At 35.5% G+C, this 24736-nt stretch overlaps 1 protein-coding gene across 1 annotated transcript in view; it reads right to left on the bottom strand.

Moving 5' to 3' along the window:
- Window positions 1–24736, bottom strand: part of LOC145258335 (mitochondrial amidoxime reducing component 2-like) — a 46440-nt gene that overhangs the window by 2347 nt on the left and 19357 nt on the right. Inside the window, exons 2-5 of the mRNA XM_080116500.1 lie at window positions 23418–23600; window positions 10405–10567; window positions 3774–3914; window positions 1293–1357 (exon numbers count right to left, since the gene is read on the bottom strand). Coding sequence (XP_079972626.1) covers window positions 1293–1357; window positions 3774–3914; window positions 10405–10567; window positions 23418–23600 — 552 coding nt within the window. The remainder of the gene's footprint in view (window positions 1–1292; window positions 1358–3773; window positions 3915–10404; window positions 10568–23417; window positions 23601–24736) is intronic.

Here is a 24736-nt window from a genome sequence, read left to right on the forward strand (position 1 = left end):
AGCTCAATTAACAGTTAAAAGTTTGAAGGATAAACGAGTCCTGCATCTTGTTTATAAGTCCTTGTCGAGCCGTCATATGATTAAAAAAAATTTTTTTAAAACTGTCATGTCGACATATACTTAAAAAGACGCCGTCACACCAACAATTGCGTTTCCTCTTCTCAGCTTTTCTTTTCCTTATCAATCTCACTATGACGTCATACTTGTGTCACAGCTTGGTCATTTGTAAACATGTCAGAAGTTTACATAAAAATTTTAAATGAGAAATAGTAAAAAAATGTTTTTAATGGGAAATAGTAAAACATGTTTTTAATGGGAAATAGTAAAAAATATTTTTAATGGGAATTAGTAAAAAATATTTTTAATGGTAAATAGTAAAAAAATATTTTTAATGGTAAATAGTAAAAAAATATTTTTAATGGTAAATAGTAAAAAACATTTTTAATGGGAAATAGTAAAAAATGTTTTAATGGGAAATAGTAAAAACTGTTTTAATGGGAAATAGTAAAAAAATATTTTTAATGGGAAATAGTAAAAATGTTTTTAATGGGAAATAGTAAAAAAAATGTTTTTAATGGGATATAGTAAAAAATATTTTAATGGGAAATAGTAAAAAATATTTTTAATGGGAAATAGTAAAAAAAATGTTTTAATGGGAAATAGTAAAAAATGTTTTAATGGGAAATAGTAAAAATGTTTTTAATGGGAAATAGTAAAAAAAATGTTTTTAATGGGATATAGTAAAAAAAATGTTTTTAATGGGATATAGTAAAAAATATTTTAATGGGAAATAGTAAAAAATATTTTTAATGGGAAATAGTAAAAAATATTTTTAATGGGAAATAGTAAAAAATATTTTTAATGGGAAATAGTAAAAAATATTTTTAATGGGAAATAGTAAAAAATATTTTTAATGGGAAATAGTAAAAAAATATTTTTAATGGGAAATAGTAAAAAAATATTTTTAATGGGAAATAGTAAAAAAAATATTTTTAATGGGAAATAGTAAAAAATATTTTTAATGGTAAATAGTAAAAAAATATTTTTAATGGTAAATAGTAAAAAAATATTTTTAATGGGAAATAGTAAAAAAAATATTTTTAATGGGAAATAGTAAAAAATATTTTTAATGGGAAAGAGTAAAAAAATATTTTTATTGGGAAATAGTAAAAAATGTTTTTAATGGGAAATAGTAAAAAATGTTTTAATGGGAAATAGTAAAAAAAAATATTTTTAATGGGAAATAGTAAAAAATGTTTTAATGGAAATAGTAAAAAAAAAAAAATACTCACCTTCCACAAGGTTCCAAATAATGAAATAATACATCATTTCCAATCTTAATTTCTCCCCACGTATCCTGATTGTGTAAAAAACAAAATTTAAAAACGATATAAACTTAACATGTTGATTAAATTACACTTAAGACCAAATAGTTAATTAATAAAATGTTCTTTTGCAAATCAATAAACAGATAAACCGATCATGTGATTATAAAGCTGAGGTTGTTCTATTTTATATATATTTTTCAGGGTTTTACTTTCACCATCAGTTTGATATACAGCCCAACTATATATATATATATATATATATATATATATATATATATATATATATATATATATATATATATACATGCAAAGCTGATAATTTTTTTACCATCTCTTTATATATTACTTACTTCCTCCAGTCATAAAATACACTAAAATATGATATTTTAAAATATTGCAGCATTAAAAACTGATTATACAATCTTATAAATTGAACTAGCATGGGTGGCCGGCGTTGCCCAGGTGTTTGGAGGTGTATACTGACCAAAAAAAAAAAAACGGTCAATTTTTTTAACTTTGACCCCTATTATGACCCCTTAACATTTGTTTTGGGGTCAAATCAAGTTATTAAGTTAGATCCATGTCCAAGGAACCTATATCTAAAATTTCAAGTGTTTAGACTCCAAATTATCAGGAGTTTGGTAGAGTTCTCAATGGTCAAGTCGTTGAACCCCTTAACAGCCAAATTTCTGTCCAAAAACCAATCACGTAGATTTTCCAAAATCTCAGTATCCTGTATATCAAATTTTGAGTCTGTAGACTAAAAATTGACAGAGTTATTGTGTAGGGAAATGTAGACACACAGACACGTTCACTTTTATATATATATAGATTAAAAAAATTCTTAATGCTGCAATATTTTAAGTTATAAATTAATTATATTTTTTACTAGAATACTTTTGTCGTCGTTGTATATAAGCGGACAAAATAAAATATTTTTACGACCACCTATTGTAATTGTTAGATATTATAATCTGTGTAGCATACAAAAAGTTATAAGAATGAGCAAACAGGCCGAGAAGCAGCGGAAAAAACGCCTTTGGCGGACATACAGAAAAAATGCGCACACACACAAATTTTCGCTTTTATATATATACTAGCGGGGTGTACCCGGCGATGCCCGGGTGTCTTGAGGTAAATCAAAACTCCGGGGGGGGGGGGGGGGTTAAATAATAAAATAAATGTTTTGGTAGGTAAGTATGAGAATCGAACCCGTACCCTTGAGTTAGAAATTAATGTGTGAAAACAAAAACCCTGCTACGTTAACCATTGACCCACAGCGACAACAGACAATGTTAAGCAGGTTATTTAACTATAAAAACAGGCGTGTGCAATAAAAAGGTCAAATAAAAGTCACACAGCCTTTGGGTTTGTTTACCCAAATTTAACTGTTTCTTTCCCCAACAGATGTTGGGGAGGGGTGTCTGATCAAAGCTGATTGCTTCTGGACGTTTTTCCCAGCGCAATGCCGAGAAGACGTCGTTTGAGTTTAGTTTCACATATTTATACTAAAAAGCCCAATCAACACGCGAGAAGCCAAAATAGCAGTAATTTTGTAAAAATCGACGTAAATAAATCTATACGCCACGCGCTTTTCTAATTCCTAGATATTATTATATAGGACCTATATACACAGTTTTAAGCGATAGTAACGACCCCAGGAGCGCGTGCGAAAGAAGCCTTTTGAAGACATACACGAAATGATCACACACATTTTGCCTTTTATATATATAGACTAGCGGGGGGGAGGGGGTACCCGGCGTTGGCCGGGTGTTTGTAGGTGTGTGTATGGAGGGGGGGGGGGGGGGTAATTAATAATCCTGCTTAAATATTATAAAAAAGATGATGTAAAAAAAAAAAATCCAAAACGGAAAAAAAATGGCATAAATAAACCTGTGTATGGGGGGTGGGGGGTAAACTAAAGAATAAGCAAAGTAATAAAAAAAAACGTTTGGTCGGGAGGAGGGATTGAACCCGGAAGCCTTGACATGGAAGCCAACGCCATCTACTTAATGGTCTCGACCACGAGTGAGAGTAATTGATTAGCGTGTTAAGTTAAAGCTTACAAAGCTAAAAGAGGTTTGATTGACAGGAAGACGCTAAATGAGGTCATCGCGGGATCGTTATTTTTAGTTTTCACTTCCCCCAGATGATGATGGGAAGGGGGAAAGCAGAGCGAAAGCCGAGAACCCAACGTTTTTCACTGTATATATACTTAAATGCAGGACAAACAGGCGACATAGCGAAATAGTGCGAATCTCATAAAAGTCGACGTAAATTAATCTAGAGACGACCCGCGTTCCCAAATCCTACATATTATGAGATAGGACCCATATAAACAGTTGTAAGCGATAGTAACGAACCCAGGAGCGTGTGTTGATGGAGCACTTAGCTGGTACTGCCATAAAAATGAAATTAAAAAAATAAAAAAAAAGTTGCACTCACCTCAGCAAATTCCACACAACCTTCAACTAAAATATTTGGTCGGAAATTTTTTTCACTGACGGATTTTTCAACTTTGCTATTCACGTTGTCGATCGATGCTTGCGAGAGTATGTTGAATGGAGCACTATCTTGATAGATGCACTGAAAAGTTGTAACAAAAGAAAATCATTATTGGAAAGAAAAAAAAAAGAAAAATGAAAAAATCTGGTACTTGTACATTATAATCAGATGAATAGTTTGTGTATAACAAAAAAAAAATAGAAACTCCATTTAATACAAGACAAACTATGAACATTTAAATAACTTTAACAATTAAGTTTAAAATAGCTATTCCATTTATCTGTTACAATCCCCCCACTCTATATCTGTGCCTAAATCAAAACGCGGATTTCATGAACAAAGCTTCTTTCTTAGAACTGCACGCCTGTGGAACTCTGTTCCGTCTGCCTGCTTCCCTCCGGACTACAACTTGGATGTCTTCAAGTCTAATGTTAACAAATTCCTAATGAACCGCCCCCTTAAGTAAACATTTCATCAAATCTCCTCACTAACGTAATGTACTTGCAATAACCCTTATCCCTGAGTGGCTTCCGGGCCTTGATAAGTGGTGATCTCTGTGTAAAAAAAAAAAAAAAAAATCAAGTTTAAAACAGCTATTCCGTTGGTCTGTAACAATCAAGTTTAAAACAGTTATTCCGTTGGTCTGTAAAGATCAAGTTTAAACATTTAAAGGTTCGAATAACTTTTATAAACAACAAAAGACTAGATTGACTGTGCATGTTCAAAAAAAGTTCATTTTTACATGTCGTCACCTTTCAAAATAATACAAACTTAAGAGTTGGAGAAAAAAGGAGAATGTTCATAAAGAGTACTTATCCCTTGTTTCTTTTTGTTAGTTGAGTACCAGTCACAAAGAGGAGTGTTTGCTGGCTTTAACAGTGAAAGCAGGTGACTTCATGCTTGACTGCACCTGTGTCTTGTTTCTCTTCTTGTTAGTTTACAAAAATTCTGGTTTTTTATCTCTTACTGGCTTGCACAGACACGTTGGTTGTTAAATTTTATTTTTATCATGCCCTGCTCCCATTGGCTAATTAATTTTTATTATTTTTTTCTTTTTGACTGGATGGGTCTGTCACAGCCAACGAGTAAATATCCAGTTGGGAGTTTATTACTTTCTTCATGAATCCCCACAGATGTCAAACAATGCATTTTTAAGTAAAACATTATATACTGATTAGTGATGGGTGATTCCAATATTTTTCCAGATTCCGATACAATTACCGATTCTGATTCTTTTAAATCTCTAGATATTTAACTATAAAGTTGTTATTTCTTCCGATTTTCGTAAAAGTACATGTCAAATATGCAGATATTTTCCTAAATGTAAAGTTACACTTGTGAAGGATGATCTATCGATTTTAGTTTTATTGGTTATTTTAAAATCAATAATTATTGATTATTTTATCATTATTACTAGTAATGGAAGATTTTGGATTAAACAAAATCAAATAAAAAGACAATTTAGAGAATTGTTTTCGCATTAGAAAGTAGGCATTAATTTTTTTGATTCCAATACCGATTCCAATACCCCAAATCTTTCGATTTTTCCGATTTCTGATTAATCGTCCCAACAATAGTACTGACCTGTCATGTCGAAATTAGTAGAAAAAAAAAAAAATTATAAAAAAAATTACGGAAAATGATTGCTAGAATTATTTAAAAAAAAAAAAAAAAAAAAATTGCTTATTATGACATATTCTCAATCCACTTATTTTCTAATTTGAAATTGCAGAAGTTAACTGAAAACAAGGGAGATAAGTCAGTTTGCCTGAATTTTATGTATTGATGGAGTAAAAGATTTGATTTTTTTTTTAAATGAAAAAAAAAACATTATCATATTTTTAATCAGCCATTTACTAATTTGAAATCATGGATGTTAATTGTAAACAAGGGAGATAAGTCAGTTTGTCATACGGAATGGGTCAAAATAGAAAATTTTGTTTTGTAATTTTTTTCTTTTAACTACTTTTTTTTTTTACTCCAGACAAGGCATATTACCATTTAGATGTAAGGGGTTTCTATTTAGGACCAAATTTGCAGGGATACTATGTAGGAAGTTGAGCAACAAGATGTCTGTTCAGATTACACTTGAACTTCTGCACGGCAGTACAGTCAACGAAGCAGCAATCCGGGAGGGAATTTCAAAGTCCAGCAGTTTGAGGAAGAAACTATTAGAGCAGAAGGCTTTCCAGGATCTCTACAGTGTAAGGGTAGGAGTTTTGCTGCGTGTCAGGTTACTCAGGAGTATTTATGTCAAGGAATTACAAAGGTTCGGAGTTTGTCAAAGCACTTTCGATTAAAATACTCAATGCAATATTTCCTCGATGGGACAGAGATTGAGAGTTTGGTTGGCAGTACAGGAGCTATTAAGGTTGTCAACTCTTTTTTTTGTCAGGTTACTCAGGAGTATTTATGTCTAGGAGTGAGAAAATCTATCAGCAGATGCACCAATCCATGAGAAAATGGTGGCCTTGTAAAGGCACAGAATACTCTCAGGCGTAAATAACTTTCTCTAGAAGTGTAAGCTATGTTTAGTTTCAGAACAGTTTCCGATGGTTCGTTGTTCTACACAAGTCCTGGGAGGTGACTGGTTTGCAGGAGACAAAACAGTTTCCGATGGTTCGTTGTTCTACACAAGTCCATGGATGTGACTGGTTTGCAGTAGACAGAACAGTTTCCGATGGTTCGTTGTTCTACACAAGTCCTGGGAGGTGACTGGTTTGCAGTAGACAGAACAGTTTCCGATGGTTCGTTGTTCTACACAAGTCCTGGGAAGTGACTGGTTTGCAGTAGATGGAGCAGTTTCCGATGGTTCGTTGTTCTACACAAGTCCTGGAAGGTGACTGGTTTGCAGTAGACAGTTCTCAAGTTGGAATCCACAGAGCAAAAGATTCTTCTCGTGTTGACACGGAGAAAACGTATGGGAAATTGCTACAGAAAGGTTTAATATTTATGGAGCAATTCTGGTTTCTGATTGGTTGGTAGCAGAACGTGAATTAATTTGATTCGTCAGTTCCTAGTAACATCATTTATAAACAGAATCTCCCAACTGTGCGGGATCATACCCCATTATAGTCAAAACTATTGTAACACTTTCTTTGCAGCAGCCTTGGCAATGACTTCAATGTATTTGTTTCAAATCATGTTGTCTGTGAATGTTAAGCCGAGAAGTTTGAGCATAGAGCTTTCAGGTAGTGCATCATTAACTTAGTCTTACCATCCATTTATATCTTCATTCCATTACAGACTGAACGTCTTCTTCTAAGGTTTTAGCCATTTTCTTAAATGTGTTCATTCGTTTTCCCCTTATGTCTGTTATAGAGTGTGGTTTCATCAGCAGATATACCAAATATCTCAGAGTCAACTTTACCACGGAGGTCATTTATGAATATGAGGAATAATAAAAGTCCAAGGACCGACCCCCTAGCCACACCCGCTTTTATATCATGTTTTTGATGCATGACCATCAAGAACAATCTTGAATTTTTTTTTACTCACGAAAAATTTAATTATGATAAGTCTTCGTCCAGTAATACCATATGATTTCATTTTCATTAGAAGACCATCGTGCCATACCTTGTCAAAGGCTTTAGATATATCTAGGGCTACTACCCTGCCTTTCTTGCTTTATCCAGTGTGTGGCATATGTTCAAAGATTATGGTCAGGATATCTGCAGTAGACTGGGCTCATCTAAATCCATACTGTTGATCAGAAAGAAGTTTAGTATCTATGAAGTGGTTGACTAGTGTTTGATTAATTAAGGACTCCAAGACTTTGGCAAAGAGATAGGGAAGACTAATGGGGCAATAATTTAATAGGTAAGAACTGCACGCCTGTGAAATTGTCTTCCGTTTTCCTGCTTTCCGGCTGACTGCAATATGGTTGTGTTCAAGTCTAACGTAAATAAGTTCTTGATGAGCCGTTCTATATAAGTTATCAAATTTATCAAATTTTCATTACTAATAATTACTATATTGTCCAATGTCTACTGTACACTCTTTAACCCTTATCCTTGAGTGGCCTCTTGGCCTTGATAAGTGGTGATGCCTATGTAAAAAAAAAAAAAAAAAAAAAGTTCTTTCGCCAGAATTCTTTTAAACTGGTGCTACAGAAGCAATTTTCCAGCAGTGAGGAAAGCAAGATTTGATTAGGTATTTGTTGTAGAGTTTGGAGAAAACTGAGGAACCTGAGCGGAGCATTTTTTTTTTTTCTAATAGTATAGCTGGCATGAGATCATGCCCACATGCCTTTGAAGTGCCCAGGTTTTTTATATCATGAATTTAAGAAGGGCCGATTTCCAGATCATCTAATGTGGTTTCTGTCCGCAAAGGAAAATCTGGGAAGGAGTGGTTTGCTGGGTCCAAAGCGGAGCTGGAGGCAAACTGTCGAGCAAGCAGGTTAGCCTTCTTGGTTGCATGCAGACAACCTCAAGGTTGTTGGAAAGTGGAGGAATTGTTGATAGTTTGATATCTGCTACATTGTTGTAAATTTTCCAGAAATCTTGAGTTCCTAATTTCTGCAACTCGATATGTTTTCTGCTACTTCTGGTATGTCTCCTCTTAACTGTCGCTATTTTATTCCTACAATTATTTCTATCTTCTATACACTTTGTTTATTTGTACTGGACTTACGTCAAAATTATTTTTTCTTGAAAATTATGAAGGGGGGAGGTTAACTGAAAACAAGGGAGATAAGTCAGTTTGTCATTTCTTCTTTTTGTAATTATTTTTCTAATCTATCATTTTACATAATTTCTGGAATTTTAACTAAATTCAACAATTACATAAGTGTTTTTATTTGAAATGCATTTTTTAGATATCCAATTATAAAGCACTGTAGGGAAAACCGTAGCTTACCCAACTAGTGTGGGTGTCATTTTCATTTGCTTAAAAAAAAATTTTTAAATAAAAGAAAAATATTTAAAAAAAAAATAAGATGCTGAAATGGCAATGTTACTATTGTATTTTTTATTTATTTATTTATTTTTTTTTAATTACATTTTCACCCCAAACAAGGCACATTGCCACTTTGATGTAGGGGGCTACTATCAGGGGAAACATCTACTGGGGTACTATGTAGGGATTTGGGCAGCAAGATATTGGTTCACATTGCACTTGAACTTATGCATGTCAGTACAGTTGGGGAAGCAGTGACCTGGAATGGAATTCCAGAGTCTAGCGGTTCTGGGGAAGAAACTACTGGAGTAGAAAGATCTTTTACATCTAGGGATCTCTACAGTGTGGGGGTGGGATTTTGCAGCTTGTCGGGTCTGTCGGGGGTGTTTACGTCATGGGGGCACAAGTGCTTGCAGTTCATCAGAGCATTCACCATTATAATACTTGTAGAACAGGCAGAGGGATGCAACGTTTCGACGATGGGACAGAGGCTAAAGCTTAGATGCCAGTTTAGGGCCTATCAGATTTGCGACTCTCTTTTGAACCCTGTTAAGGAGCGAGAGACTAGTAGCAGATGCATCAGCCCAAATATGACAGCAATACTCCATACATGGGCGAATAGTGGCCTTGTAGAGGTACAGGATACTTTCGGGTGTTAGTAGTTTTCTAGCACGGTAGAGAGAGCCCACCTTCCTCGCAGCGGCCCTGGCAATGCTATCGATGTAATTGTTCCAACTCATGTTTCCTGTGAACGTTAGGCCAAGGAGCTTGAGAGACGTACTCTCAGATAAAGAGTCGTTGGCCATTGCTATAGGTGGTAGAGAAGGTTTCTTGTAATTATTGAATGAAACCAGTTTTGTCTTGGCGGCATTGAACGTGACCATCCATTTTTGTCCCCATTCCATGATGATGATCACGTGAGAGTAACGCAAACTCTATGCAAATTAGATGCATAAAGGAAGCGAGAAAAGGAACGACTTGTGAGTTGAAAGACGGCATTATGCGAACGGACGTGTGTATTATCAAGATTATTGAAGCGGACTCAAAAGATTGTAGGTGGGACACAACACAACTTTAAAACTCCACTGAAATCAATTTTCAAACTAGAAGCACATATAAAATCAACAGTAGGTTCTTTCACATGACAAGGGCACATTTGAAATAAATGTTTCTGTTTAGAGCACAATTGAACCACGATACTTGACTTTTGCATTTTAAACTTTAATGCAAGCCATTATATATAAAAGAGAATTTTATAAAATCAGCAGTAGGTTCTCTACAGTGCAATGTAGACTGCAATATATTGCGAACTTACTCACTGCGAGAGGCATATGAAGCTTCCTCTTGGTGCACCATGATGGGTCCCCGACTAGAGCAGGTAATCAATTGATTTGATTGAAAAATGGGCGATTTTACCAATTTCGATGATGATAAAAATATGGGTATGTGAAATATTTGTTGATCATTCTATCCCAGGCAACGCTGGGTCTCCTTGCTAGTCATTTAGTAAAAATTAAAAGCAAGTTTGTTCTTTTTATTCCTTTTTCATTTTGATTTGGACACCAGTTCCTTTGTGGAACTGGCCTTTTCCAGCTGCTTACATAAATGGGCGGAAAATTTCGAACAAAAAGCTGTACCAATCATCAAGTAAAGATTTAAAGTTTTTTTTTTTTACCTGACAATCGTCCGCCGGAGTTCCTCCATGAAGTTTGACGTCTCTCTTTTCAAGTTGATCTGTAGAAACAACCATTCGATACTGATCTTTTTCGAGAAACTTGTTCATCCAACTGGCAGCTTCGTCCCCACAGTCTTGTCCACATATCGCTGTTCCCCATACACTGCAGCAAAGTAAAAAAAAACAAAAAAAAAAACGAATATTTTTTTTAGACATGTTTGATTTGTGGAGACACATTAATCTGAGTTTTGCGCATATATAAACATTTTCAGTTTCGAGACATATACGATTATCGCCATTGTTGCATTCATCAAACATGCAACACATATCGCAACAGATTCAATTTCAAACTTATGCATGACAAGTTGAACAATGGAATCATGATGCTTAGATGTATTGAAAATAAAATATGTCGATTCAGTTTGTGGATGGACAAATCAAAGGAATCTCTATAAAATCTAAATAATAAATTTTGCTTAATTTTCTTTTTTCGAAAATACTTATTTTGTGTAGAAAAATTATTAAGATGGAGACATTTTTTTCTTTTTTTTTTTAGCTTTGTTTCTCTTAAATACTGCAAATGTCGAATTGTTAATCCTTAACAATACTTTTGTAATGCTCCAAGTGGCTGGATCAATAATTTTATGGTAATAGTAATATTTTAAAGATGTATCTTTCCTGTCTTGACAGAGTACAAAATCGTCTTCGAAAGCTAGTGGGGGATGCCCTTTTCTCTACCCTGCAACCTCTCTCCCACAGAAGAGACGTTGCGAGCCTATCCTTGTTTTATCATTATTTCCATGGCAGGTGCTCATCTGAACTCCAATCTCTGGTCCTCCCTCGCCAATCTTTCACAAAAAACACCCGTCTAGCTGAATCCACTGTCAAAAGTTTCCCCCACTCTATATCTGTGCCTAAATCAAAACGCGGATTCCATGAACAAAGCTTCTTTTTTAGAACTGCACGCTTGTGGAACTCTGTTCCATCTGCCTGCTTCCCACCGGACTACAACTTGGATGTGTTCAAGTCCAACGTTAACAAATTCCTAATGAACCGCCCCCTTAAGTAAACACTTCATCAAATCTCCACACTAACGTAATGTACTTGCAATAACCCTTATCCCTGAGTGGCTTCCGGGCCTTGATAAGTGGTGATCACTGTTTAAAAAAAAAATAAATAAATTTTGTTTTCTTTTCTCTACATAAAAGAGACGCTGCACTTACAGCAAAAACTTGTCTTGCTACAACCACATTAAATCTCATTAGTTGTTAAAATAAAGTCCGGTTTGTTTGTATTGTTTTAATTGTTAGGACAATTATTCTCATCCTGGGTGTTATTGGCACGTTTCGGTCGTTGAAACCTACAATCTTCATCGGGTGTGAAATTCATGTTTTATTCAATTAAGGAAAAGGGGTTAGCTCTGTAAAGCAAGAAATTTTAACTGAATCCTTATGCTAGTTGTCAATATTAGTGAAAAAAAAAAGTTTTACGAAACCGTGGATAGACATCCCACACGTGTTTTTGTAATTTTTTTATTTTTATTTTAGAAAACAGTGAAAGGGAGGCGACTCTAAGAAAAAAAGATTTTTTGGGGGGAGGGGGATTATCTCCCTTGGGCTGGGCGTATTTTTTTGTTATTTCCTCTTATTTTCCCCATATAAATTTGTAATTAATCAATTCCAAATATGATTAAAGATGTTGCTATCCACCATATGTGCTGCTTCCTTGAGTTTCCTAATCCTCAATCTTTCTTCTATATTTTAACATCATCCCACGAAAACACGCGTGGGATGTCTAAGCAGAGAATAATTGTCCGAACAACCAAAACAATACAAACATTCATACCTCATCTCAAAAATTAAAAACTGCATAATGTGTGCTGTTATGACATGTATATAGTTATTCACAGAGACTGTTTTGCTGTTTCACAGCTCTTCAGCATGGCTAGATCAACACACACCCCAAACACAGAATTGAAACAACAACCATCGAGTTGATAGTTAGCTCTGTCCACTATCTGACCACTAGCTATGACATCTAACAATATACAAACATTGACCGCCACTCACACAGTGCTCCATTTGTTTATTTGTTAAGAGCTTTGCATGAGCTGTGAAACAGCGAAACAGTACTGTATATGGATATATATATATATATATAATACTCCCTATCTTGGGTTGAGCATATTGGGAAGTGATATACAAATTACCATTAGCATATGAAGTGCTGCTCTTTGTGTAAACAAATTGAGCTTAGGTACTGTGGGCAATGTCAAAACATTGTTAATTCACTGCCTACATAGCAGCAGCCGAATAGCGCAACGGTTAGAAGCTCTGACTGTCATATGGGCACTTGGGTTTCGATCCTGGCTTGAGGTAGTTGCTTGTCTAGCCGCACTGATGAGCTGGGAAACAGCAAAACAGTACTGTATATGGATAATATATATATATATATATATATATATATATATATATATATATATATATATATATGAGAGAGAGAGAGAGAGAGAGAGATCTGTTTTGTTTTGGTTTTAGCGATATGTTTTGAATGAATTCAATTATTTACGAAAGTGCATTTTTACCTAAATGCGAGTTGGGAATAATTTTCCCTTTTAACCAATTTAGTACCCGCCACATGGGGAGCAGTATATATATATTATTTTTAAAATGTAATTATTCACTGACACGTGTTTCGTCATCTACGACTCATCAGAGTGGCTGTATCTAGCGAGATTCGAAATCGAGACCCAACGGTAATGAACCTAAACCCTTACCCCTGGACCATCTCGCCAACTGTCTGTATATATCGCGATTTACTTAGATGTTGTTTTGTTTTGGTTTTAGCGATATGTTTTGAATGAATTCAATCATTTACGAAAGTGCATTTTTACCTAAATGCGAGTTGGGAATAATTTTCCCTTTTATATATATATATATATATATATATATATATATATATATATATATATATATATATATATACAGTCCTGGTCAAAATCATAAGACCACTTAAGAAAGTAAGCATTTACGCATATTATCAAATTTTTAATCAAACAAATGGTTGAAACCATTGCCAAAAGGGAAAATATGATGGAAAAAAATGAATGCTTTTAGTAACATAGAAAGCTTTTCGTATTCATTTTTTCAAAACTAGCCGATTTTATTAAAGTGGTCTTATCATTTTGACCAGGTGAAAATGTTTGTTTTTAAAAAATAATTATTAGATCAGGGTTAAGATTTCGAATGCAGCAGATTTCATTTTTTTTCCATCATATTTTCCCTTTTGGCAATGGTTTCAACCATTTGTTTGATTAAAAATTCGATATTATGCATAAACGCTTACTTTCTAAAGTGGTCTTACGATTTTGACTTTTTTTTTTTCATTTTTCTTAAACTTTTTCTTCTAGGGGATGGGACATCCAACCAGATGTCTGACATTTACCCCTATTTTAGTGAGTCCAACCAAGAGATCTTTTCAGGATTCTAGCCGTCCCTTTCAGTGCAATCGTTTGTATTTCACTTGCACTTGGTTCACCGGTTATGCTTGCTATGTACTTTTTAAAGTTCTTTTCCATAAGCCCAGTTGCTCCTATGATGACTGGTATAATTGAAACGTCTTTTAATTTCCAATTTCGTTTCATATCATACTTTGATACTTTGTTATCTTTTCCCTCTCAACTCTGTTAAGCCCTGTATCATTGGATACACTGACCTCTATTACGGTCGCTTTTTGTTTGCTCTGTCCCAAATCACTATATCTGGTTTAACAGCTGCATTTTCTAGATATGTAGCAGTAGGGATTATGTAGTCATAGTGAATAGTGTAGCTGTCATTCCCAACTGTTCGTTCGGGTATATGTTCCCAGGATTTTTTACTAGGACTGTATACATATATGTTTATTCAAATTCAGGTAGATAGAAAAACGTCACATGTTTTTGTTTTTTTTTACATACGATAATATTGTTATTAATAATTGTCGGAATTTATCTTGCTTTCAGATAAATTCAATGCTAAAGTAACTGACATGAAAAAAAAAATGACAGCATGGAATAAAAGAGGGGGAGGGGGTAAAGAATGAAATATAAAGGTCTTGATTTGAAACGAAGAAGAAATTTTATTTACAATAATAAGTTGCAAATTTTTCCCTTTGCGGGCATTAAACTTATGAAACGCCAAGGTAACATATTATGAAAAAAATAACAACACTGGTTCTTATAAAGATGTGTGTATCCATTAACGAATTCAATAATGATATTCAAAATAGTATCTCCTAATCACACTCGCATATGAAACAAATTTTAGGAGCGTACTCACAAATTGAAAGCCAGTTAGGCATGTGCCTTTTTCTTTTTTTTTTTGTTTAAAGTCCTTTTAGAATTTTCTCTCCCTCCATGCTTGCGTGCAAACCGTAGACACACAGATGAATTTCAGAAGCAAGACCTCGTATCTTGTCCGGATAGGAGATTCCAAAATTCTTTGTCATGTAAAAAAGGTATTTTCTTTAAAATAATTTCACTCCTAAAATATGTGCAAAACCGTAATCACGTAGATAGTTTTCATAATTTTCACATATACGGGTATTCTTGCCGGGGTTTTCTTTGAAGAATGCTCGTCAAAATTCCATTCTCAGCACTGGGCAATGAAACAACGTTCAATCTCCATGTCAGCGGAATTTCAAAAGAGAAAGAATCTCGCGCTGGGCTCGTGACGTCATTACAGAGCTAGCATTTTCCTTTTCTCAAATTAAAGGGAGTTTCGTACAAATCCAAAATATACAAAACTAAAAATCATAAAGGATATGAAATACAAAAAATCATATATAAGAACCAGATAAACAAAAATAAATGTAAACAGGGGTGATGCACCATTATTGGTACAAAAAAAATTCCAACATAATAAACACAAGTGTAGCTTTACTACAATTACTTAAATGCAAACCGTTTTATTTTGTAAGGCTTTCTGGAAATTAACTTATTCAGTGGCTTAGAGCTTTCAAAACAGAATTCCACAGTTGGGTTACAGTTAGTCTAAGACTAAGATTTAGTGTTGGGACGATTAATTGGAATCAGAATCGGAAAAACTAGAACTTTTTAAGGTATCGGTATTGGAAAAATCTGTGTCTGTTTTCCGATGCCAAAACGATTCCTGTAATTCTCTTTTAATTTGATTTTGTTTAAAACAGAATCTTCCACTGCTGATAATAATAATAATAAAATAATATTTATTGATTTGAAAGTACCAGTAAAAATAAAATATATGGATCACCTCTCATCCGAGTTTTTATTTATTTTAAAGAAAATATATGCACATTTAATGTGTTTTATGGTAATCAGGGAAAAATTATTCTATGGTTAAATATTAAAGATTTATGAAGAATCAGAACCAGTAATTGTATTGGGATCAGGAATTTAGTATGAAGGCAGGAAAAATATTGGAATCGTCTTAACTATTAGTATGTGTATCGGCAGCTCTCGTTACTCTCACTTCTCTTTATTTGTCCCTCAGTCCTCATTTTTTAATGAGCGATTTTTCTGACAAAGGGAGAAGAAAAAGCTGTTTCTAGGTTGGCAGTATTTTGCGTGAACAGTTGGCAGAGATGGCGGAAATTTTCTGTTTCTATGTCTATCCTTGTAGCCATGTCACTAGCAAGGGTGCTGGAGGTAAACGTTTTATCTGGGCTGACGTTATCCGCCTGATAGTCAGGGACCCGAACCTTGGATTAACCACTAAGGAGGCTGTCCTATCTTTTACCACTGGGCCATCTCGCACGACTGTTTGGATATATCGCGATTTACGTAGATGTTATTTTAGTTGTTATTGTTTTTGCGATACGTTTTGAATGAATTCAATTGTTTATACAAAAGTGCATTTTTACCTAAATGCGAGTCTATCTTTTATAAAGACAAAACATAACAGCATGCCAAAACGATTACCTCTGTCTAGCCTGCATGCGCAAAAAAAAAAAAAACTTACCTGCCACTCTAAATCCTTGATCTGTTTCTTGTAAACTAATAACTCCTATCCCTTGAAGGCTAACAATCTGCTCATTCCCACCAAACCGCCACTTAACTCCTACATTTCACTCCGTTTTGTACTGGAATCCTTAACTTCCAGCCCCTGACTCTCACATGCTAACTGCTTAGTCATCACTAAACATCTATACAATTCTACCCTCTAGACATGCATTGGAGTTCATTCCTATTCCAGTTGGGATTAAACAGCTAAAGTATGTACTCGGAAGCAAAGCACACCGCACTGCATTACACAACTGTCCCCTCTTAGATATCTTTGCAACGCTAATACGAAACTGAACCAATGCTCCTTGCTATGCTAAATGTCCATAACTTTTACTTGAAAGCTGCAAACATCTTCTCTCAATAATAGAAACTCACCTTGTACCTCCAACTTTATTCGCACCTACTAAAACCAGCCCATATATCTATTTATCAAATTACACATGACTCAAAACTTACTGTTTTACCCATACTATATTGCACTCGCATCTCATGCCCTGATATCATCTAAAATATAGTTTTGGCACAACTCATAGTTCAATTCTTAACTCCTACTCACACTTAAATATTATACTAGACCCAAGCTCACATGGATAAAAAAAAAAAAATAAATAAAATAAAATAAAAAAAATAAAAAAAATAAAAAAGGAAAAAAAAATGAGAAAAAAATATTCATAAACAAAAATGAAAGCCTCTAACCACACTATCTCCTAACAAGCCTCCTTACAATCATAGTTGCTTACACTGCATGAGCTCTACTCAACCCCTTTATCCAGTAACAATGAAATAACAATATCCCTAATCCACTTTGAGGAGTGTAACTATTTAGCAGATATAACCTCTACAAACTAACCCAATAACATTATCTAACCATGCGGGGTCGCAGAAATACCTGGATTAGAACCCAGGCGCGGAGCAAACCCTCTCAGTGGTGACGGACCCAGTAGATCTTCTCAGATCATCCGTCTAGGAGAAGGAAAACTCTGAAACTAAACCAAAGAGGAGGGAGGCCTCTTCAGTCTTGGATGACAGCCTTCCTAGAGCTGGTGACTCAAACAAATTACCGGTTTGCAATACCTAAATTGCTTAAGGAGTAGATAGGTCCTGCCTATCGCCCGGCTTCCACACTCCTTCTTTGCCTATTAGTCAGGCGCAGAGATACTATCAGTGATTCGACAGAAACACCCATTGGTAGATCTTGTTTCTTGTCTAGGGCAATGAACGCCGTTTCCCCCACTCCCGACACACCCCACCCCTAAAGCTGGGCATTTGAGAATGCTTGAGTACCACATATGCCTGAGCAATTAGATTGGGTTGACCTTCCTCTGATGGGTTGAGGGTACCGGATTGACAGTTACTGGCTGCTGTTTCCGACTGGTAGTACAGGTGCCCTAACTCTTTGGTAGCGCTTAGAGCAGCTGCTCCATCAACAGTTGAATAATATCGGGATGTTTGCAGTGCCATGGCGCGCATGGAAAGGGACCCTGCACTCATCCCCAGTGGGCTTTCCTGAGGCCACAGTCCTAGTTGATGGTGGGTCAGCTGATGGTCTACTTGTGATGCATGTGTGATATTCTGCATAACCTCCTGTTTGGCTTCCCCTAACCCAACTGAAACTCGTTAAAAAACATGATGACAGTACAATCTAAAAATAAGCTTAAACCAGGCTTAGGGTCAAACAAATTCAACTTGCCTCCTCCCTTGAGGCTTGCATTCACAAATATCCGTGGGCTTAGAACTAATTTAGCTGATGTTGAAGCATTTCTCCTAACAAATACCCCGGATATCTTAGCACTAAGTGAGACTAACCTACACTCCTCCATACCCTCTAACTACTTTAACATGCCTGGATATCTCCCACTCTGCCGTAAGGACTCTGACAGACATATGCACGGACTTGGAGTTTACATTCGTAATACCCTTCCCCTGACTAGAGAAACAAACCTAGAAACGGATGATCAAGCCTTTATGTGCTTTAGACTAATCATGCAACACAACATTAGCTACTTTTACTTTCTCTACCGCTCTCCTTCGACCCAAGACTGCACCATAATAAACAAAGTATCTGACAGCATAGACACAGCACTCTCCTTCGACACTAGCGCCCAAGTACATGTATTTGGTGACTTTAATGTCCATCACAAAAACTGGCTTGGATTCTCTACTTATACAGATGCAGCAGGCAGCGCAACTCATAGCTTCTCTGTATCTCACTCCCTATCGCAAATTGTTACTTTTCCAACCCGCTTCCCTGATCAGGAAGAACAACACGCATCACTATTAGATCTGTTTTTGACCACAATTCCTGATGATTGTGTAACGAAATCCGACAGCCCACTTGGGAACGCTGATCATGCGGTAATAATGGTTGAAATCGCCCTAAACTCTAGACCCAAAACTGAAGAGCCAGTGCTCAAAACAACGAGATATTATAAAAAGGCTGACTGGGAAGCTATCAGAGATCTTATCAGAGACGCCCCATGGGGAAATATTTTTTCTCTTCCTGCTGAACAGTGTGCAACTGAGACCACTGAATGGTTCAAAACTGCAATCGAAGCGCATGTTCCCATGCGGAAATTCTATAGCAAGCCCCACTCTCCCCAATGGTTTACTTCGACTTGCGCAACTGCCATTGCTCAAAGGCAGCATGCATTCCGAAGGTTTAACCGACATAAGTCCAGTTCAAACAGACAAAAGTACATAGAAGCTAGAAGTAACGTTAAGAAAGAAATAGCGACAGCTAAGAGGGAATTTACGGAAACCACTAAAAAACGCATCGAAGCACAAAAATTAGGAACTCGTGACTTCTGGAAAATCTACAACAGTGTAGTAAATAATGGGCAATCAACGATTCCCCCACTAACCAACAATCACGAGGTTCTTTGCTCAGCAACCGAGAAGGCTAACATGCTTGCCAGTCGGTTTGCCTCCAACTCTACACTGGACCCTTTAAACCACCCCCTACCTGACTTTCCTATGCGGACAGACGCCAAGCTAGACGATCTGGAAATCACCCCTGCTCAGGTGCATGCTATCATAAAAAACCTTGACACTTCCAAAGCATGTGGACCCGACCTCATCCCAGCTGTGCTATTAAAAAAGTGCTCAGCCGAAGTAGCTCCAGTTCTCTCCAAACTCTACAACAAATGCCTTCATGAATCTTGCTTTCCGAGCTGCTGGAAAACTGCTTCTGTGGTACCAGTATTCAAGAATTCTGGCGAAAGAACTGACCCATTAAATTATCGCCCTATTAGCCTCCTCCCACTTTTTGCCAAAATATTTGAGACCTTAATTAACCATGCTCTAGTCCAGCACCTTACAGATGCTAAACTTCTGACCGACCATCAATATGGATTTAGACAAGCCCGTTCCACGGCAGACATCCTCACTGTAATCTCTGAACGCATATACCATTCACTGGACAAAGCGGGAGAGGGCAGAGCGGTAGCTCTAGATATATCTAAGGCTTTTGACAGGGTATGGCATGAGGGTCTCCTCAGGAAGATTAGATCTTACGGTATCACTGGTAGAATACTTAACATAATTAAATCCTTCTTAGATAAGAGAAAAATCCAGGTTGTCCTCGACGGTCGTACGTCTAAACAATATAATATAAATACCGGAGTGCCCCAGGGATCTATCCTTGGTCCTCTGCTGTTCCTGATATTCATAAATGACCTCCCCGATAAAATTGCCTCTGAGATGGGTATATATGCTGATGACACCACACTCTATAGCAGGCACGACAGGAAAACAAATGAACATATATCTAAAGTAATGGCAGAAACACTAGAGGATGACCTCAAATCAGTAGTGGAATGGGGACAAAAATGGATGGTAACGTTCAATGCCACCAAGACAAAACTGGTTTCATTCAATAATTACAGGAAACCTTCTCTACCACCTATAGCAATGGCCAACAACTCTTTAGCTGAGAGTACGTCTTTCAAGCTCCTTGGCCTAACGTTCACAGGAAACATGAGCTGGAACAATTACATCGAGGGCATTGCCAGGGCCGCTGCGAGGAAGGTGGGCTCTCTCTACCGTGCTAGAAAACTTCTAACACCCGAAAGTATCCTGTACCTCTATAAGGCCACTATTCGCCCATGTATGGAGTATTGCTGTCATATTTGGGCCGGTGCATCGGCTACCAGTCTCTCTCTCCTTGACAGGGTTCAAAAGAGAGTCGCAAATCTGATAGGCCCTAAACTGGCATCAAAACTTCAGCCTCTGTCCCATCGTCGAAACGTTGCATCCCTCTGCCTGTTCTACAAGTATTATAATGGTGAATGCTCTGAAGAACTGCAAGCACTTGTGCCCCCACGACGTGAACACCCTCGACAGACCCGACAAGCTGCAAAATCCCACCCCCACACTGTAGAGATCCCTAGATGTAAAAAATCGTTCTACTCCAGTAGTTTCTTCCCCAGAACTGCTAGACTTTGGAATTCCATTCCAGGTCACTGCTTCCCCAACTGTACTGACATGCATAAGTTCAAGTGCAACGTGAACCAACATCTCGCTGCCCTAATCCCTACATAGTGCCCCAGTTGATGTTTCCCCTGATAGTAGCCCCCTACACCAAAGTGGCAATGTGCCTTGTTTGGGGTGAAAATGTAATAAAAAAAAAAAAAAAAAAAAAAAAAAGATGGACGGACTGAAATTCAAACAGATTTTATAATGGAGATAAAAAAAAAAAATATCTGGCTTACTCACGACTAAAATGCTAGTTTTATTTTGATGTCTACCCCCTATTTTTGCTGATGAGGAGACTGTTTATAAAGGACAAAACTTTTGTCAAATTATTGTCAATATTTATTGTCATTAGTATGAAGATATGAAAAATATTGGAATCGTCCCAGCACTAGTAAGATCATTAGCTATTAGTATGTGTAGTAGGACAATATTCCCACAACTTTGGGCTGATGAGAATTTATATACACGAATCACTTGAATTCTAGATTTATAAAGGGGGGGGGAGTTAAATACACCAAAATAAAACTAGCATTTTAGTCGTGAGTAAGGCAGATATTCCTTTTTTATCTCCATTATAATTTAAATAAAATGAACACCGTTTCCGAAACGATCGTACAATCTAGTGGATTTTGTTTGTTTTTCTTTTGAAACTGATTTTTAATTCAAAATTATGAATCATTTTATTCAATATTGCTCCCCCCCCCACACACACACACTTTTGCTGATGAGGAGACTGTTTATGAAGGACAAAACTTTTGTCAAATTACTGTCAATATTCATTGTCATTAGTATGAAGATATGAAAAATATTGGAATCGTCCCAGCACTAGTAAGATTATTATTAGTATGTGTAGTAGGACAATATTCCCACATTTATATACATGAATCACTTGAATTCTAGATTTATAAAGGCGGGGGGGGGGTTAAGGACACCAAAATAAAACTAGCATTTTAGTCGTGTGTATATATATATATATTATTATTATTATTTTTAAAGAGAATTAGACCTGGAGTCTAAAGAGCAAAGTTTATTTTAAATTACTAGTACATATATTAATAATATTAAAAGAAAACAGTTCCCATTGTACTGTATATATATTTGGGTTGATGAGAATTTATATATGAACGGCTTGAATTCTAGATTTTTATATTCTGCTATTTATAGCACTATGTGGTCTTATATCTCTATATTTGAAATAATTTGTTTCAAATTGAACTCACGTCTTATATAACTATTTATACAAGCAGGACCCGTGGAAATTCCACAAAATAAGAAACATATTTAAACAACAAATATATTCAATAATTACAAGAAACCCTCTCTACCACCTATAGTAATGGCCAACGACTCTTTATCTGAGAGTACATCTTTCAAACTGCTTGGCCTAACGTTCGCAGGAAACATGAGTTGGAACAATTACATTGAAGACATTGCCAGGGCTGCTGCAAGAAAGGTGGGCTCTCTCTACCGTGCTAGAAAACTACAAACACCCGAAAGTATCCTGTACCTCTATAAGGCCACCATTCGCCCATGTATGGAGTATTGCTGTCACATCTGGGCTGGTGCATCTGCTACTAGTCTTTCGCTCCTTGACAAGGTTCAAAAGAGAGTCGCAAACCTAATAGGCCCTGAAATGGCATCTAAGCTTCAGCCTCTGTCCCATCGACGAAATGTTGCATCCCTCTGCCTTTTCTACAAGTATTTTAGTGGTGAATGCTCTGATGAACTGCAATCACTTGTGCCCCCACGACGTGAGCACCCTCGACAAACCCGACAGGCTGCGAAATCCCACCCCCACACTGTAAAGATCCCTAGATGTAAAAGATCTTTTTACTCCAATAGTTTCTTCCCCAGAACCGCTAAACTCTGGAATTCCATTCCAGGTCCCTGCTTCCCCAACAGTACTGACGTGCAGAAGTTCAAGTGTAACGTGAACCGACATCTTGCTGCCCAAATCCCTACATAGTACCCCAGTAGTTGTTGCCCCTGATAGTAGCCCCCTACACCAAAGTGGCAATTTGCCTTGTTTGGGGTGAAAATGTAATAAAAAATAAAAAAATAAAAAATTTTGATAAATCTAATATTTCTTTGAAGAGCACAAAATACAAATTTGGGGAGGAACAGAAAAAGCCAATAACATGCAGCAAATATGAGTTTATAAACATTTCTATGAAAACAATGTTCATTGTATTTTAAATATAAAACCGACCCAAATCAGATAAATCAATAAGTTCTAATAAATACTCAGAAAGTAATATTGTGCTACATAGTTCAATACAAATAATAAAATCACATTGTAAGAGACAATCTTTAATTCATTACTTCAGTCGAGGACTTCTTGGTAAATAATGCTATATGGCAATCAAAATAATACTGAAAATTATAACTTAATTGATAAGTTTAAAAATAAATAAATCGATTAAAAAAAAAAAAAAAAAAAAAAATTAAATTCAGTTAATTTTGCTAAAATTTGAATATCCGCCTATTTTATGACTTAACAAATTATGCACAACATACTTACCTACAATTTCGTATTTCTGACGTACTAACCGATTCCATCGTTTTCGGTAAGAAAAGCGGAATCATTCCTGGCGCATCTATTTGTAAATATTTTTCGTCCTCGACATTCGGTTGGATGAGAGCCATTTTGGGTTCTTGTCTTTGAGAAAGAAAGGCATTGTTTGGTCGAATAACCATCCAGTTTCTGCATAGTAAAGAGAAAAAAAAAAAGACATTTTTAAATTTCAGAAGTTTAAGTCGGACATTTTCTCTACCGACTCCTCATCTATTTCTCCAGCATCATCTTTATTGTTTTTGATTGGACAATAGCATCTTTGGGTTGTACCAAATACCATACCAACATTTAATATCATTTGGGTAGAAATGTGACACTTTAGAAGAACATAAAGGAGACATATATATATATATATATATATATATATATATATATATAAATTTAAAGGAGATTAGAATAATAGTCTAAAGAGTTAAGTGTATTTTAATGTAACAGTGAAATTACTAGTTTAATTAAAATACAGGAAATGCTCGTTGTAATTTAGATATATGATAAGCTCGATAGTTAAATGTCCTAGAGCTAATTCAATATTAAGTAAAGTGATTTTCAATTTAAAAATTAAAAAAAAATTTTTTAAATTTAAAAATCAAATTTTAATTAAATTAAAAATCAGTTTCATAAGAAGGAACAACAGCAAAGTCAATTATCTGTACGATCGTTTCGGAAATCTGTGCTTTTTATTTGTGGTATACATGAAGTTGTGTAGAACAATTATATATAGTTATTTTGGTAAGCACGGTCTCCTCATCAGCAAATTTAGGAGGATTTTTATTGAATTTAAAAGACACCATAAATAAACCTAGCATTAAAAGTAAGGCAGATGAATCTTTTAGTTTTTCTTTTTTTGAAATCAGGAACTGTGTTTAAAGTAGTCATTTAGATGTTTGCTATAGCTTTTTATTTTATTGAATATATATATATAAAATAAAAATTACAATTAAATTTACCAAAATGATCCAAGATGGTAAAATTAAAGTAAATTATAAATATTAAAGAATTAATATTTATAAAATTATCCCAGCCAGATATAAAAGCTTGATAAAACCAAATAGGAAATAGAGCTTATAATATGAGCAAACAGTTAATAAAATATGTTAAAAAACAGTTTGAAATGAGTTAAAAACATATTTAATCTGAAAAGGAAACACTAGATAAATGGATAGTCCTTAATCCGCGGAGTTTCAAAAAAATACTTTTCTTCTCATCAGAGGGTGGGAATTAGCAAAATGTGGGATCGGATTTTGCATGCAGAAGTATTTGATGAA

This window comes from Euprymna scolopes, chromosome 33, assembly GCF_053919585.1.
Source record: "Euprymna scolopes isolate OS-2025 chromosome 33, ASM5391958v1, whole genome shotgun sequence".
NCBI lineage: Eukaryota > Metazoa > Mollusca > Cephalopoda > Sepiida > Sepiolidae > Euprymna > Euprymna scolopes.